At 35.0% G+C, this 18124-nt stretch overlaps 1 protein-coding gene across 1 annotated transcript in view; it reads right to left on the minus strand.

Annotated features, from left to right (window-relative positions):
- Positions 1-9881: 9881 nt before the first annotated feature.
- LOC120774197 (uncharacterized protein DDB_G0288805) overlaps positions 9882-18124 on the minus strand; it is a 57900-nt gene continuing 49657 nt past the window's right edge. The window contains exon 2 of the mRNA XM_040103635.1: positions 9882-11166. Within this exon, the coding sequence (XP_039959569.1) occupies positions 10182-11166 (985 nt within the window). The 3' untranslated portion in view covers positions 9882-10181. The remainder of the gene's footprint in view (positions 11167-18124) is intronic.

Genomic DNA, 18124 nt, shown 5'->3' on the forward strand with positions numbered 1-18124 from the left:
GGAGATCTAGTGATCTCTTTGCCCTCAACAAGGCTAGCCTCTCATTAATGATGGGGCTCTTGACATGCCACTGCCCCATTGGCATACACGCTGTAAGACTGGGAATCTTACCGGACGCCGCATGCAGAAGCTGCTTGGAAGAAGATGCAGTAGAAACTAGCCAGCACTTCCTTCTTGACTGCCCTGCTTTTGGGAGATCAAGACTGAGGCACTTGGGGGCACATACCTTCAGACATCCCACCGATCTAACGGGCATTGAAACTAAGCGCCTCTGTAAATTTGTATTGGATACTCAACGGTTTGCCGATCTCTAAGTTCGAACAGGGGAGTTCGAGTCTTACCTAACCTAACCTAACCTATCTCTGACTTTATTTTGTCAACCATTCTGACATACTCACCCTCCAATTTTGTCATCAGGGTTTTCCTAGTCATTACTTTAAGATCAGGCACATATGAAGTCAATGCCTTCACAAATTTTGGCCTGTCGAGTAATGAGGCAGGTAAACCCGCGTCGACAATCGCGTCTACCAAATTTTTGTCGAACACGTCCTGTAAAGTTCGATTTCCGGGACTACCCGTCTGAAATAACATCAATTTTTTTTTATTATGTTATTAAAGCCTAGTGAACGCCTCGATATAGTGAAAATCTTAATTTTTACATACAGTACTCTAAATAGTAAACAATCGAAAACAGGTCTTGCAATAATTAGTTCACTATATCCGGACACGACTGTATATGTAAGTGCAAATACCTTCAGAAATCGGTACTCTTCGTGTATTTCGCGATGACGAACTCGTAAATGCTTTACGAAATTGGAGGTAACTTCTCTGGATCTCTTTATAACGCGAACACATTCAACACACTTCGCGGATAAGTTGACTTTATCCAGACCGAACGTCTGCAATGAAGACAAATATTTAGAAAAAATATCATAAAGCTATTTACTTTCTTACATAACATATTTAACTTTGTTAATGCTTCCAAATATTTCTACATTTTCTATCTACCTATCTACCTATCTACATACAGTGGCGGAAAAATTTATAAAAATATCAGCGTAATTTTTCAGAAAATTCAAACTTGCACATTTTTATATTATATAAATTGAATGGACTAAAAAACTGCATACCACAATTGTTTCTAAAAATTGTAATAAAAAAGTTTGAAATTTAGATGAAACTTTGCAGAATTTTGCTTTATTTTGCACAAAGTTTGCAATTTGGTTTCTTATGCTTTTTTTTAGCAGTTGAGATGTATTACAAAAAATTAATAAACACTAAACAAGCAAATTTAAAATAAAAGAAAATATTCAAATTTTTTCAAAATGTAGTGTGCCTATACTTTTTTCCACTATACACTATATGCACCTGGAAAAACTAACAAAAACACTAAAAACCAAATGCAAAACAATACCAGACATCACAAAACATGTAAACCAACTTCTTCCAGGTCCGAACAAAATTTTGGTCCAAGTATCACAGTCCAAGTATTTTGGTCCTATAACAGTTGATAGGCGAGTTTTTTTGGACGTTGTTGGTGTTTCTAACGCCAGTCTCTGCTTCCTGGACGGCCTTTCTGGCGAATAGGTTGGGTCGGTCATTTCATCATCAGCAGAAAAATCGTTTTCCAAACTTGAAGAGATTACTAAATTCTTACAATTATTATCACAATTTCATGAATATTTTAAAAAATATCAGACCTGGACTATGGTTGCGAGAATGTTCGCGTTGAGTATTCGATTTTACTTTCGTTTTCGCAAAAACACGTTTGTTTTGTTATTGTTTTGTTGACAAAATTTAATGTTAACAATCACATGTCAAAATTACCACTCTGACATTTACATGCTGGTATAAACATCTAGCGGGATTCTGTAACCAACCTCTAGTCACTATTTGAGACATTTTGAGGTAAGGTCTCAATTTGCGACTAGTTATTATTCACTAAACAGTATCTAGCGTTAGTCTCAAAATATTGACTAAAATTTGAGACCTGATAGTTGCAGGTCACCAATTAAAAAGAACTCTTGCTGCCATTTTGAATATACTGAATAGAGATCATCATATAAATTAATCGATTGTCGTTTTTTGTATATTTTGTAAGCAACTTAAACACAAAAAGGTTACAAATAAATCAATTTTACATAAATTTCATAAATATTATGAAACAAAGTCAACATATATTTTTATTTTTATTGATAATTATGTTTTTTGACGATGTTATAGAAAATTTAATATTTGTTATCGACATACTTATTTATTTTCATTCAAGTGTAAAAACATCTCTGAATAATGAAATGTAATAGATTTTGTGACTGTCACTTACAGAATAGCAAAATCGTCTGAAGTCTCAAAAATTGTCTCTAACTTGAAATCTGAAATTTAATACTGTATCACAGTACAGAACCGCACGGATAATATCCACTACAGGCGACATGTAAGAAATATAAAAATGTCATTTATTTGTGTTATTTCTTTTAGATATTGGTTTCACAATTCTAAGTAATTGAAGGTACTTGAAAAGAATTGAAAAATATATTCAAGTACATTTTTCAATTCTTTTCAAGTACTTTTAATTCTTTTCAAATACTTTCATGTATTTGTTAAAATTTCAAGTATTTTTCAATTACTTGTACTTGTACTTGTACTTGACAATTTTGGGAATGCCAGTACCAGTACCAGTACAATTCCTTTAAAATGTACTTGTTACAAGTCGTACTGGTTCTTGATATTACCCAGGTCTGCATCCAACATAGGAACACAACAAAATATGCAGAGGCTGGCATGCAATGTATCATGGATGCTATGTACATTCGTCCAACCTCTGCTTGAGGTAATTCTTGACATCATTCCACTCCATATCATAGCGGAGATGACAGCAAAAAGGTCCATGTCAGCCCTGCTGTCATCAGGGCATGACAAGAAGGCGATAATAAGCGCTCAGAAACGGAAGGCCATTGGTAAGGGTCTACTGTTCTCTTCTTCCTAGAGACGACATTCTCAAGATGATTTAGTTTGACAAAGGATTCAAAGCCCCACTGGGTAGCAAAATTAATTGGGAGGACTCCATTCTAGAGGAGCACAATTCAAACGGTTCAAGAAACTAATCGCTCTTCCCAGAGACAAATTAAGGGAGCTTGTGGGTTTTTATACAAGTCACTGCAGGCTGCGGTGTCATCTGCTTTTCCGACCACAGTGCAGAGACACAAGAGCACATATTCCTAGATTGCCCCGCAATCAAAAAAAAAGGAGTCAGGAAATCGGGCAATTAAAACCGGTAAGAGAACGCATTACAACCATTAATGCAGGTGCTTTACTAAGCTCTTTTTGAGATAACTGAGTTAAACGAAGTGTTGTAACAATAGGAGAGAGCACAGTACACCGTAGGTCGCAGTGCATTCCTCAATTTTCAATCAAATTTAGTTAATCTAATAATACCCTTCACAAATACAAAAGATTCTTTAAAAGAACTTGATTTTGATCGGTTAGTTTGTATGGTCGCTATATCCTATAAAGATCCGATCTGACAAATTTCTTCCAAAATTTTGATAGATATCCAGTGCCTCTGCGCCACCTACCCTTTTTTAGCATGATTTGAAACGTTCTCTCCCACATAAAGTGTGAGCGTGTATGGAGTCGATGGAATGTTTTCAAGTGTGTTCGAGTGTGAGGTTAGACTATTGGCCTATATTCTATACAAAATCTTTCCTTTGCTATGAATAAGACCCCCGCCTCTCTCCATAGGATAAGCACGTAACTAAGCCTCAAATTATCCTTTATACATATATTGTCATCAGGTTGGTACCAGCACTGTTGATACATTCGGCATCATGGCTGGGGAAAATACCGCATACCATGGAATTTAAACAGTTAAAAGCAGTAGAATGCCCAATCCATTCTTCCCTTCGTCATCATTTCGGAGGAGTCGTACTCTACGCTATTTCCTACAAGTTGGAAGTTAGTAGTGTCCATACACCTTGAAAAATGCGTGTTGATTAGGCTTTGCAGTGATTCCTCACTGCCACCATTACATTCTCCACAGTTTTTGCGTATTAGCTTAGGGGTAGTTGAGTGCTTGGATAGTAGTTTCTTAAGCCTAGCTACTGCGGTTGTCTTTTCTAATTTGCCGTAGAAGCCCTTCGACGACTCCCTTTTGGTTCTGCGATTCTCTTTTTTATAAATATTTCTCAAGTACATCTTTATATTGATATCCGTGCCGAATGTCTCGTCAACATACTCTTTCATTCCTACGCTTTATTCCGATCGTTCAGTTCATATGCTATAGTGGTCGGCGGCTCCGACAAATTAGCAGTTATTTGGGGAGAAAAGTTTGAGGGCAAATTTTCAGATCGTTGTCTCAAAAACTGAGAGACTAGTATATACAGAGAGACGGATATACGGACGGAGAGTCAGTCATGGCTAAATCGACTCGGTTCGTCATTCATATTTATATACATGTCATAGGTTCTCCGCCGTTTTCTTTTCATTGTTTTCAAAGTTTCTAAGCTGTATCATAGTAAGAGAGATCGCATTTATTGAAGATTCACGAGTTAGGAAAGGTAATACTATATACGAATAAACTAAGTTTGATTTGAAATACGTTATTGGAATTGATTTGTTCTTTATTTTCAAAACTACAATTTTTGTTCCATTAATGCTAGTTTTTAATTTGTTTACCTTAAATTTCTTGTAAACATGCTCATGTCTTGATTTAGTTCGTTTTATATTCGATTGCTAAAACTTTTATGTACCTACTATTTATTTTTGTAAAATGTTAGCTTAACTACATAATGGCTTATGTATTTATTAATTACACTTACGATTAGTAAAAATTACACATAAACACTTTAATAAATTGTATAAAATTAATATGCTTATAAATAGTCTTTATGTATATATAATATAATTTCTAATGCTCTCTTTTAGATATTCCTTGTTAATAATTTTTACTATTGTATCACACTAAAGCAAATGATATTGAATTTAACAATTTTTATTTTTTGTAATAAAAAGCACTGCCTTTTTCAACTTGTTTAAACTTTTCAATTTATAAGTATATATATAATATTATTGAAGAAATACATACATATGTATAACTATATTAAGTACGTTTTACTGTGCAAAAATTTACAAATCTCAAGTCTATAGTACATATACTTAAATATATAAACGTTATAAAGTACCTTAAAATATTTATTAGAAAAAAAATTGACATTAAATTGGAAATTTGTAAATGTTCTTTTTGTATATGGTATATGGAATTGATGTCATGCATACAAATATATAATAAATATGGTTTTTTTTCGTTTGATCTTCAAGATTCAAAATATAATTTTCTCATAAAACACGAAATTTTTTCTTAGTTGATATTTGCTTATGAAATATAATCGATTTCGATAACAGTTTCAAAAGTTTTTTTATAATGTTATGCAATATGTTGACACAATTTCTTCGTAATAATTTTATTTTCGTTAGACGTTGATGAAACTAAGATAGAATTACAGATTACGCCAACTTTTACAGTTACATACGTATTATGGTTTCGGGTCTGACGTTATAAAAAGAAAGAAACTTATAGGAAATCAAACTGATATACGAGCCACACAAGCACTTTATTTGGATTGTTCAGTGTGTATGGCAGCTATTTGCTATAGTGGCTCGCTATCGGTAGTTCTGACTAATGAAAGGAGAAAAGGGCGAGGGCAAAATTTCAGATCGTTATGTCAAAAACTGAAGGACTAGTTCGAGTATATATACAATATAGAGAAAGAATCGGAGAACAAAGTTCTTGATTGAGAATATCAAAACAGGCTTGGTAAACATTTTTTAAATTTTACCTAGATTTCACAATTTTTATGAAACTCGGACTTCATGTTATTGCAAAAATTATTCCATAATATCCCTACATTTTCATCAATAAATGTAAGCTGTCAATATTTAAGAGTAATGCTTATATACTCTACTAAGCGTAGGCTTGATTTTTGACTGAAATACAACGATAATCATCTTATAATACATACTTATAAACATGTGTAGTTAAGTTTTTTCTTTCTTTTAACCGTTCTAATGTACGAATATTTCCTTTAAAATGAGAAAAAACGTGCTTGTAGGTTTTGCTGTTGTTGACATTCAAATTAATCTGGCGCCTTTAAAATTTTCCTTTCCTTAGATCGGTTTGGTTGTGCCAATAATCCGATATTGCAGTTGTCAGTAAATACATATGAAACAGTTCGGCAGCTCTGAGAGAAAGTTCATTACAACACCAGAAATTAAGCTCATTGATCATATTGTAAAAATACTGAAATTATAACAAATGTGCTAAATATAATAGCGTAATGAATTGCAGTTATACAGTTTCGAAACGAGTTACAGAATGGCAACGAATGAGTTTTAGAAAGTTATGAATCAGATTTCGGATTTCAAAGGTAGCTAGATTAATGTCTCGTGCTCGAAACTACGAAAGTAGCACAAAATAGTTGTACTAAACAACTTAATGTACAAATTGTTGACAGGTTGAGTACTTATCGATAATATCAAATTGTAAAATTGCTGCTGATGTGGAGTTGAGCTACAAATCGTAATAGACATGCTCCATAATAGATTTGTAGAAGAAATTCAAAAAAAGAGATATTCTCTCTCTTTGGGGCATAATTTTGGTTCTTGCGGTTAAAATGGATATACTCGTATGCATCATAAGCGTGTATGGTATGGATTCAGATCCTATGCGTGAAATTTTGCGGCGTTAACTTGGTCGAATATTATCGAAGGCAAATCAACTTTAAACCGGAGGACAATTCCATTCGTGAAAGTAGTATAGCAAGTCGAAAACGAAAGTGCTGGTGTAATTAAAATTGCAGAAAACTAACACTAAACAACTGCAATGTGAATATGGAAAAATACACACTAGCTAAGGTACATACATATGTATATTTGTGTAGCATCAAGTACCCACTTTAGAATACGCAACATGCAGTGCTGAAAGTTCAAAAGCAATGAGATAAAAAGCTGCTTAGTTTAAAGCCCGACAAAAAGCAAGAGAAGAAAGCCAAAGAAAGTTCATGCTAAAACTGCTAAATATAGTCAAGTATTTAGAAATCGCCACAAAAGCAAATGCCAAAATAAAATTAGCCAAAATACGCGCCAAAATCAGTGTGCTACCAGAACAACGATAAGTAAAGCAATTTTCTAGAGAGCAACAATGCCGCAATAGAAATAAATAAAAATAACATTTTTTTTACAAATATTTCAATACTTTTATTTATTGTTTTTTATTTTTTTGTAATTTTATGTTGCGTATGTTTTTGTAAATTTGTTTAGATTTTCTCTTTATGATGAAAGTAAACTTTATGCAGTTTATTTGTTCTACATTATAAGTAATTACAAGTTAATTATTTATGCAATAACTGTAATGATAATAATAGCATTTATGCATATATATGTATGTATGTTTAATAAAAAAGAAAATTAAAACTATAACTAGATAGTAACAGCTAAGAAACTTCTTTTTACTAATGTAGTGTGTAGTTTATTTTTTTTTGTAGTTTTTTATGCATTAATTTTGCATTGCAGTTTAACTTAAAGATAATAGAAACAAGAAAAAAATAATGAACGAGTTTTATTTTTCAGTTCAGAAAAATATGCAAACAATTATAAAAACGTGATTTTATTTTTGTATTTTCGTACAAAATGGGAACACAAAAGTTTAATAAATTGCAACTAAAATGTTAGTTTATATGCTGTCATGAAGCGGACCGCAAAAGAAACCGTTTCACGTTGTAGATACATAGGAGTTGCTCAGAGTTAAGCCAACAACACAAAAATAAATACTTAGTATTGTTTACGAATGTTTTACAATTTTGCATGTGCATTTTTCAACCTTTCCCTGTACTTTTTAGTAATGTTTTTATACTGCAAATAGTGGTCTAGTTAAAAATTTTATACGAGTTAAAGAGCTGAAACCATCATTTCTTTTGTTTTGCAGAATTTTGTAAAGGTGTAACAAGCTAAATGAATAAAAAAAGTATTTTTCATTTTATTTGAGTTCACATGGTTGCCTTTGCGTGTTTTTTTTTGTTTTTTTATGTTTTTACTTATAATACTTTGTGTACTGTTTATCTTAAAAAATTAAATATTTTGCTTTTTGTATTTATTTTTCATAAGTTTCAATATTTAATTGTAAATTAAACCTAAAGATTTACTTAAATTATTATTTTTCTTTAAATTTTTTGTTGTGCTGTTTTTATTTTTACAATTGTTTCCTTTTTACACTTTACTACTTTTTTCTGTTTGATTTGCCTTTTATTTTGCCTGTTTGCTTACTAATACTAACTTAATAATACTATCACAGCCATTATTTGAAATAAACAAATCTTCAAACCGTTTTTCTGGAATTTTTATTATAAATCTGTTTTTTTTCTTCAAAATATTACAACGATGCATGCCATTTCTCTATTAACAATGTTAACACAAAATTTGTAAAAGCTCACAATTGCTTACATTTTTTATTTGTTTCTATTTGCAAGTCTAGGCTTAACGGTGTTTTTGTGTATAATTTGCATTTATTTGTATTTCTAAAATTTGTTTTATAAAAAAATTGTAATTGCACTTTTGAAATTAAAATTTATTGATTTCTTTTGCTTTGCCATCAAACTTCTTTGCATGTTTCGAAGATATGCAGATGTGCAAGTTGGGGTCTTGAAACGAGTCGGTTGAACGAAGTGACGGCTAATTTTATTTGGAAATTTGCTAAAGCCTTGTACATTTGCTGCCAGTCAAAGAACATAATACGGTAAGGTAAACAAATAGAATTAAAAGATAAGCATAATAATGGCATATAGTAAGTTTATGAGAATAACGAAAAAAATAAAAAACATAATAGTTGTATAAAACTTAAGAAAAATACAGTGCTCTCGAAAACTAGGTTATGTAATAATTTACATAAGAGTACATATTTATGTGTACTTTAGGGAAATTTAGCAACATTTTTTAGTTTATAATACTTTTTTTTTAATTTCGTTTTCATAAGAAAATTTTTTGATAAAGAAGGCGCATATATCAAAAAACGAAAAACGGTTATTCTATAACATTGGTCGTGAGGCAAATGACGGCGAAAGATCACTTCTGCTTTTTAAAGTTGCTGTTGTAAATGTTTTTCTTTTTCGATTTTTCATTTACAGACCGACGTTGATTTGTCATGTCATAGTCAGTGTGCCGTGTGAAACCGTATTTTTATAAAAGAATTACTTTGTTTACATTTCGACTAGGAAACTGACATCTTTTTGCATTTTGCAGAAATCTACTTAACGGTTATATAAGCTTTGAAAGTATTTTGGCAAATTTTGTAGGTCTACTCTAACAAAAATTAACTTGTGAGCTGAGCAATTATGACAGTTAAAGCATAATCTGAATTCAGTTAAGCTATTGTGATTGTGTTTTTAAATTACAAAGCGCAATTTGGAAAAAGTGTTGTTAAATGCAGACACTTTCTGCTCTTCACTAGCTGCTTAAGTCACTTTACGTTCGTGATCTCTACATAAGTATGGTTACTGTCACATGACTCGCTTACGCTACAATCATACATACATACATATATGACTACGTATGCCTGCTGTCTGCTGTTTGACTACATTTTCTTTGATTTAGTTTTTTTTTAATACCTAACTTATGTACGTACATATGTACATATAAAATGTTGTATCATTAAATGTTTATACGCACTTGTATCTGCATTTTGTTATGCCTTTTGCTTGCATAAATATTAATGATATTTGTAAAAAATGTCTTAAGATAAATTAAAATTATGGGCTTTTCACTTTGCCTATTTTAGTTACAACAAAATTGTGGCGTGTTCACACTTATTTTGTGTTTGACCAAATTTTTTGTAATGTAAATTATGTACGTAGGTTTCCGCCTCCACTTTAACGTCATTTTAAATTTCAGAATGTTCTTTAACTAACATAAATATTAAATTTACTTAACAATGCGTTCGAAAAAAATGCTTTTTATTTGCATAAATTGCATTCAACCCGCATAAATTCACAGTGTGAAAAGACTGTCAGCGTGCGGCGTACGATTTTTAACACCTGTTTAGTTTTTGTACGCTACGCTCAACGCCTAATCTCAAATCTCTCTCTTGTCCCCTATTCCTGCGCAACTCGCAAGTTTTCTGCCTTTTACTGATACCTTCATGTCTCCAATGAGGTGACCACCAGATTATGGAACACACTGGCCGATTCACTCATCATCGCTGCCTGGCCACATGAGTCGCTGCCCACACTCGGTGTTGGACTAGGCGTGCCCAAACGCAGTGCGTCCATAATTACCTCAAACTCCTTTTGATTCTGATTCAGATCGAATTCGAGCTCAAGCTCGTTAGCGCCATTACCGAGCTTTTGACGTTTACTCGGGGACATTGGCCCCATACCCATGCTCACGCCGACACCCATGCCGGCTCCAACGCTGACCACGTCCAGTGGGCAATCTTCGATGGCGGAAATGAGACGCTGCTGCGGTATGTAGAATTGGGAGAGTGCTTCGCGCACTAAACGATCGCTTTCGTCCTCGCTGAGCAAACGCTTCCGGGACGAGATAGCTTTCTCGAGCTGTTCAGCACCTTGTGTGATCTCTGGGTCAATGAGTGGCATTGGTGCATTGATTGCGCTCAGTTCACGGTCGAGTATTTCTAGGTCATTGTCGAGATTGCTGCTACAGAGTTGACGTTTTCGTGTGTGTGTACTGTGGCCCGCAGAAGTGCAAAGGGTTGACGAATGAACAGTGGCGGTGTTGGTGGTGCCGTTGAAGGTGGTACTGTGCGTGCAAGCGGTGGAAGAGGCATTGTTGGCGGTAGTATGGTTGGCAGTCGCGTGTGAGGTGATGGCGGTGGAGTTGGTGGAGATGTTTCTGCTGACGTCAGCGTTGGTGCACGAGTGTAGTTTGTTGCTGTTGTTGCAGTTGAGATTATTTTCATCGCCGTTGAAGTCCTGTTCACAGCCGTTGCTGCACTCCGTGCTGCCGTGACTACGTAGATGGTTGAGAGAATTGTTGGATGCAGAGTTGCTGACTTCATTGCAGACGGATTTGTTCGATGGCTGATGATTGGAGTTGTCAATGCCGCAGCTATTGTATGGATTAAAAATATTATCGCGTGCACTCTCCGGTTTGATATCAGATCTGTAACGACAAGGTGAAAACATGCATTGTAAGTAATGGTGATAACATAACATAAAATAGCTTAACACAACAATCCTATTTTTTTAGTAATTAGTAATAGTAATAGTAATTTAGGATTTGGATTGCGATGTCCGAATTTGGTTGAGCAATACCAAAAGCTTCATCAGGATCGGGAAGGACCTCTCAGAGCCCTTTGATACCAAACGAGGTTTCAGACAAGTCGACTCTCTTCTTCAATCTGCTGCTGGAGAAAATAATTCGAGCTGCAGAACTTAATCGAGCAGGTACCATCTTTTTTAAAAGTGTACAGCTGCTGACGTACGCCGATGATATTGATATCATCGGCCTCAACACCCGCGCCGTTAGTTCTGCTTTCTTCAGACTGGATAAGGAAGCAAAGCAAATGAGTCTGGTGATGAACGAGGGCAAGAGGAAATATCTCCTGTCATCAAACAAACAGTCGTCACACTCGCGACTTGGCTCTCACGTCTGTGTTGATAGTCGTAAATAATTTCGTCTATCTTGGAACCAGTATCAACGCCACCAACAATGCCAGCCTGGAATTCCAACGCAGAATAACTCTTGCCAACAGGTGCTACTTCGGAAGAAGTAAAGTCCTATCTCGACGAACAAAAATCAAACTCTCTACGACGAAACCGACAGGCAGAAAGGAAGAGAGAGAGTTATAGTACGACCCCTTGTCATCACAAACATGGACATACGACACCATTACATAGATAAACTGGCAGATGCAGCCGATTGGCACGAAGGCGTATCGGTAAATTTGTGCTAAAGCAGATGGGCGCTTTAGAGAGTCCACACATATGTTTTCGAAAAATTTCTGTGCATTAAGTTTTGGCAACTCCAAATGATATAATCCTAACGCTCTGATTCCTTCACGTTCGGCTTGGGGAATTCGCAAAGCGCCAAAATACTTATGTTGAGCTCAATTAATATTACGCGGTGAACGGCAGAGTCACACATAATGAGAAAAGTAAATTTCGCGAGCGCAGGGTCAGCAAACACAGTGCGCGTTTACTAGCGGAGACTGGCTTCTCTGCGCAGAGAGCAATAATGAAAGAGGTTGTAGACGCTGAAAAGCTGTGCATAAAAAGAGTAACGAGAAAAATGTAAATAGACACACAACAACTGGCAAGCCATTATAGCGATGAAGAGTGGCGAAGCAAACATGTGTCTTGTGTGCCTAGAAGGAGCAAACTCAAAGGATAAGGGCGCCATAAGAAGTGATGAAAATAAATAACAATAAAAAATCGGCGTGACGTTGCAATGGTTTACGCGTGTACTTAAGACACAGGTTAGGTGTGATAGCTACAAAAGTATAGTAAGCTAACAATTATACACTTCCATGCGTATGTGGGCACATTGTTATACTCTTTTTAGCGCAACGATTATTAAATAGTCATACGAGCGGTAGCAATAGTCAGTAGTTGGTTTTGATTTGTGCTACTGAAGCAGCAGTAGGTGCACAATGAAACATAGTAGCACTTATCGTCGGCCATACGTAATGGTTGTGCGGTACGGCTAATATGATTGTGCGGCCATAAAAGTAGTGGTGCCTGCGCAGAGTGCGCTGTAAATAACCGCCGGTGTGCATGGTGGTTGCCGTTGGCGCAGGTGCATTTATATGGAATTTACGATTCGTTTTATGCAAAGGCCATTACTGATAGAGAGACTTATGGCTTTTTATTGCGGCCATAATGTGTTTCTAATGCAGTTAAGCGCGAAGAAGAAGAGGTTAAAGGTGAATTATGCATAAGCAAGACACGCTTACTGTGAAAATTAGAGCTGGAGCTTAAATCGAAGAAATGTACTTAAATAAATTACACATTTAGGAAGTTGTATTATGAAATAATAAATAAATATTTTTGATTTTGTGTTCAGTTCGCTTATTCATCCTTATTAAGCTGAATAAAAACGCTTATGCAAGTTGAACGCGTACTTAAAGTCTGCTATCAGCACTGGCGCATCAAACGCTGTGCGATAATTCGTTTTGAGACCACGTGAAGCCTCTTTCTCGCAGCTAATAAGTATTTTTGTGTATTAAATCGCTTCACTTCTGTGCTCATTTGCGCAAAAATTCGTAACGTATAAACGCACGTAGCGGAAGCGCCACGATAATACATAGGGAAGTCAAGCAAGCAGCTTTATGCCACAAACTATAGCACGGACAGCAATGTTGACATAATCTCAGTCACACACAAATACGCATATCAGCTTTTACGTAGTGGCACAAATATTAAGTGGAGGCTAGAGCATATTTTGTTTCTCTGCCTTGGCATCGAGCGCACTCTAGCTAAGACGTTGCATGGAGCAAAGAGTCGTGTAGCTGTGTACCTATTGCAAAATATATTCATAAAGTTACGACCGCACATACATACAAATATATGTACATAGCAACAAATAACAAGTAGCTTGGTTAGCATCCCAGAAACGCGGGCACCCCGCATCACTTTTTATGCTCGATCCGAGGTTATGGGGAAGCGCACTCTAACATAGATATGGGTTGGAAATTTGTTTATTCAATGAACATTTTGATAAAAGGGAAAATTTTACTGATTTCTAAATGAAATTTTATTTAATTAAAGCTTAAAAATATAAATATAAACAAGATTACGAAAACAGGGTTTGTCCGGAAAGTAATAGGACTGAGTCGATTTAAAAATTTCGTTACGATTCTCTAAAAACTTTCGCTGCCAGCGTGACTTCCAAGCATTGAAGGCGTCACGGAAGGCATTCTCCGAAATAGCCTTGAGAGCCGAGGTGCATGCTGCTTAGATCCGCACTGTCGTCTCAAAATGCTTGCCTTTCATTGGCCTTAGCAGGCAAAGAAACAAAAAAAAGTCGGGTTCATACCCAAAGATCCATGACTCTTCACCTGTGATTACGTTATTCAAAAATTGGGGGTCACTTTCACACATGTTCAAATTTTCTTGACACATTTCCACTCGTTCGCCACACTTTGCTCATGTTCAAGTGCTCCGTCACAATGTCATGAACCACAGATTTTGATCAATTTAATATCTAGGCAATTAAACGAATACTTAGTCGACAGTCTGAGTTCAAAACTCGCGTCACAATGCCGGTGTTTGTCGAAGTCGCACGTTCTTCATCAGCGACCTCTTCCCGGCCCTCCAAAAAGGTCTGGTGCCACCGAAACGCGTCAGAGTTAGCTCTAGCGTTAGCCTCTATCGAATAAAGTCGGTGCGCGCACGCTCCGAAGTACAGTCGCGGCGGAAGAAAATCACTCCTATTACTTTCCGGACAAACCCCGTGTGTTGATATTGTATTAAATATGTATATGAATGTAAGATTTATTTTCAAAAGTTAGGGGTAGAACGCGAGGTACTCAAACATAACATGTAAATTCCAAAACAATTTCTTCTAAAATTTCTAATTATAAGCTTGGGATTAGTATTTTTTCAGTACGGTATTTAGGATTAAAAATCCATTTGAAAAAAATATTTCTTTGATTAAAATTTTTATTTAAAAAAATTAATTCCAAGTGTCAGATTAAAAAACAATAAAAAAATTAAATTAAAAATCTATTTATTTTTATTTTACTTTAAATTAAATAAATTATTTTTTATTCGTTGTTTATCAAATTTTAAATTAATTTATATTTTAGTTACTTTTATTCTATTCTAAATTAAATTAACTATTTTTTATTCGTAATAGGAATTAAAAATTACTTTAAATTAAGAATTTGGGGTTTAAAAAATATAAAAAAAATCAATTCAAATGTTTTTGTAGTATGATTTATGTAGTATTAGTAGCGGAAAAGAAGCTGCCTTTACGACTGAATCGTGATAAGGAAATCCCTTGTAAAGCGCCATTTATGCCTGAAACACTCTGTGGCATACAATTAGACACCGCCATCGAATGATGAAATACACGTACACTCGTTGCCACGCTGCTAGTTTGCTTGGTTGGACGGTTGGTAGTTTGGCGGTGTAGTGCGGTGGTGCGCGTGTTTAAGCACAGCAAAGTGCAGAGCAAAGAAATTAGGTCGCCGCCTTGGTATATGTGTGTGCGTGAGTGCGAGTGGGTTGAGTGCAAAAGCACAATAATAATTAAGCTTATTATAAACGGTGAGGTGGTTTTGTTTCTGATGTTTGCGGTTGTGGTTGTGGTTTTGGTTGTTTCTGGTTTGCTGCCATAGCAAAATAAAATAACAAAATATTCACTACCAAAACTGCAGACAATAAACACAAAGTAAATCAGTAAGAATTAATTAGATCCATGCCTACATATTCACACTTAAAAAGGCAAGACATTGAAATTTGCCAGTATTGAGAGAATAACCGATGTGGCTAGTAACTACTCCTATAGCAATTACGAAATTATAAACTGTTTATAATAACCAAGTTAGCATGCAAAGTATTTGATCCTTTTTTTGTTTTGAAGATGTGTTTGTCTGAACGGCAATAAATCAAAACGCTTTCTCGCATATAAATCAGCTACGTTTTTAAAGGCTTAACTCCATTTAAAACTTACTTTTCAATTGAATGCTGCCAAGTGCTAAGCGTGTACTTATGTAAGTAGTAGCTGCTAGCTATCAGGAAGAAGAATAATGCGAAAATTGATACAAAGAGCGCAATAACGAAACAGTAAATGTATTATTGCGCTCTTTGTGCTATTTTTAGCATTATTCTACACTAGCGAGAAATAAACAAAATATTTGTTGTAATAATCATATCGTGTTGACACTTGAAAAGTAATCAGTTTAATTATTATCAAAATTCAAAACTTTTATGATGAACAAAATCAAAGCAAACACGTCAAATATCGCTTGTTTACACAAGCGTTTAACAGCTGATTTTTCATATGACAGTAGCTATTTTGTTAGTAGAAATTTCCCTAGCAAAAACCAGCTACTCTCTCTGCTTTTTACACTATCAACTTGAGCTTACTTCTGCTGGTTTTTTTGGGGTTAATAAACGCTAATAAAAACCTAGTGATAGTTAGCATTTCGGAAACAAATTTAATTACTACAAGCTGTCGCTGCCATGCGCTCAAAAATCATCTAATTTTCACAATTTGTTCTATACGACGAAGTGTATATAGCGCATAAAACCGCTGTAAGTATACGAGAAGCAGTGAATTGAGCACTACTTACATATGTATGTATGTATGATGCTTGTAAGTCTGTAATATGAGTGGAAAGTGTCATCAACGTTGCCTACGTTGCTCTGTTGATGTCGTCAAATGTTGTACAAATCTTTTCATACAATAAATACTTGTGGCACACTGAATAAAGACAGCCCATAGCACAGCGGCCACAAAATCAACAACCAAACGACAACAATAAAGAGCGCGCAAGTAAACATAAGCGAGAAGCGTAAACTTCATTAGTAAGTAAAATAATGAAGCGTATGTGTCACATAGAAGTATTAGAGAAATGCCAAATAAAAATGAAAGTTCAAAATTTACACACTTAAATGAAGATAAATATGGCAGCGAACATCAATATTACATATTTTTTTTTATACGAGCAAAGAAAGCAAGTCCCATCAAGATACATACTATAGATATTAATTTAAAAGCGAATTTAATTCAAAAATAAGTAAAGTAATATGTGATGACAACTGACTGCTCGCTGCAAAAGTATCGAAAATCTGTAACGAATGCCTGTCAGTGTAATAAGTTACTCGCCTAATTAACACTATGTACAAGTACAATGTAAAACAAGAATCCAAATAGTAATTCTTTTACAAAGGCTACATAAATGTAGAAAATTGAAAATTAATTCACACACGAACCATTTTAAGTATATACATATATGTATAAGTACATAAGTATGTTTGTAAGTACATAAGTACATATGCATGCTTGTCATGCCTGTCAACTCGAAAATCAAGAATATACCAAGCAAAAAGTAGTTCGAAAAGAATGCACAACCAACAACAAGACAACAAGTCGGCAATATCAACAACAAGTGAAACCTTCAAAAAGCAAAAGAGGAAAAGAAAGTGAATGAAATGAAAGCGAAGTGTATTGAAAAAGGAAACAACGCGTGCCGGTTGCTACCGAAGTAACGGTCACATTCGTGCATACTCGAGCGTGTATATGTAGTCCGAAGGCGAATGGGTGACGAGCAACGAATTCAAATGAGAATACCCAAATTACCGGCAGATGAAGGTAGTTTCAAAGTGTTTCAAAGAATAAATATTTTGATTGACTTATTAATCGGCTTGTGTGCGACTTTGAGGACTGCATCGCTGCTAAGCGTTATTGCTTATTATCGCTCAAATGGAGAACAAAAATAAAGGAGGTCCAAGAGAGGCGTTGAGCAAATAGCTTAGTAATCAAAGGCTCTCGATGTGCCTGCAAAGGTAGAGAATGCCAAAAACAAATTTCTTCTTCTTCTTCTTAATTGGCGTAGACACCGCTTACGCGATTAAAGCCGAGTTAACAACCGCACGCCAATGAAAAAGCAACAAAAACAAATTTAAGTTATAATAATATGAAGCATATTTTCGATATTTTAGATGCAGAGACCTATACATACATACATACAAATAATACACAGCGAAGCTTGGGGGGGAGGGTCAGCGACAAAAATACGAGCATTAATACTATAGTGAACAAATATGGCAACAAAAGCGTCAAAATTTAGTAGTTCAGCAGTTACAGACAACAATGGCTAATACGGATGTATGTTGTAATTTTTGTTCTAAAAATTATATATGTACATATGTATGTAGTATTTGCAGTAACTAAGCATTAGAAACGCGAAAGCGAGTTCTGCCTAATGCTAACAGCGAAAAAACAGAGAATCAAAAATAATCAAGAACAAAAGCAGAAGAAAAGTATTGCATGAACCTTGAACTAAAAAATCGCAACAACACGATTATGTAGTATCATTGCAGCAGCAGTGGCAGGGAAGTGTCCTAATTTTTGCTACCTATTACAGAGATATGAGTGAATGAACAGCGCA

Source organism: Bactrocera tryoni, chromosome 4 (assembly GCF_016617805.1).
Source record: "Bactrocera tryoni isolate S06 chromosome 4, CSIRO_BtryS06_freeze2, whole genome shotgun sequence".
Lineage (NCBI taxonomy): Eukaryota > Metazoa > Arthropoda > Insecta > Diptera > Tephritidae > Bactrocera > Bactrocera tryoni.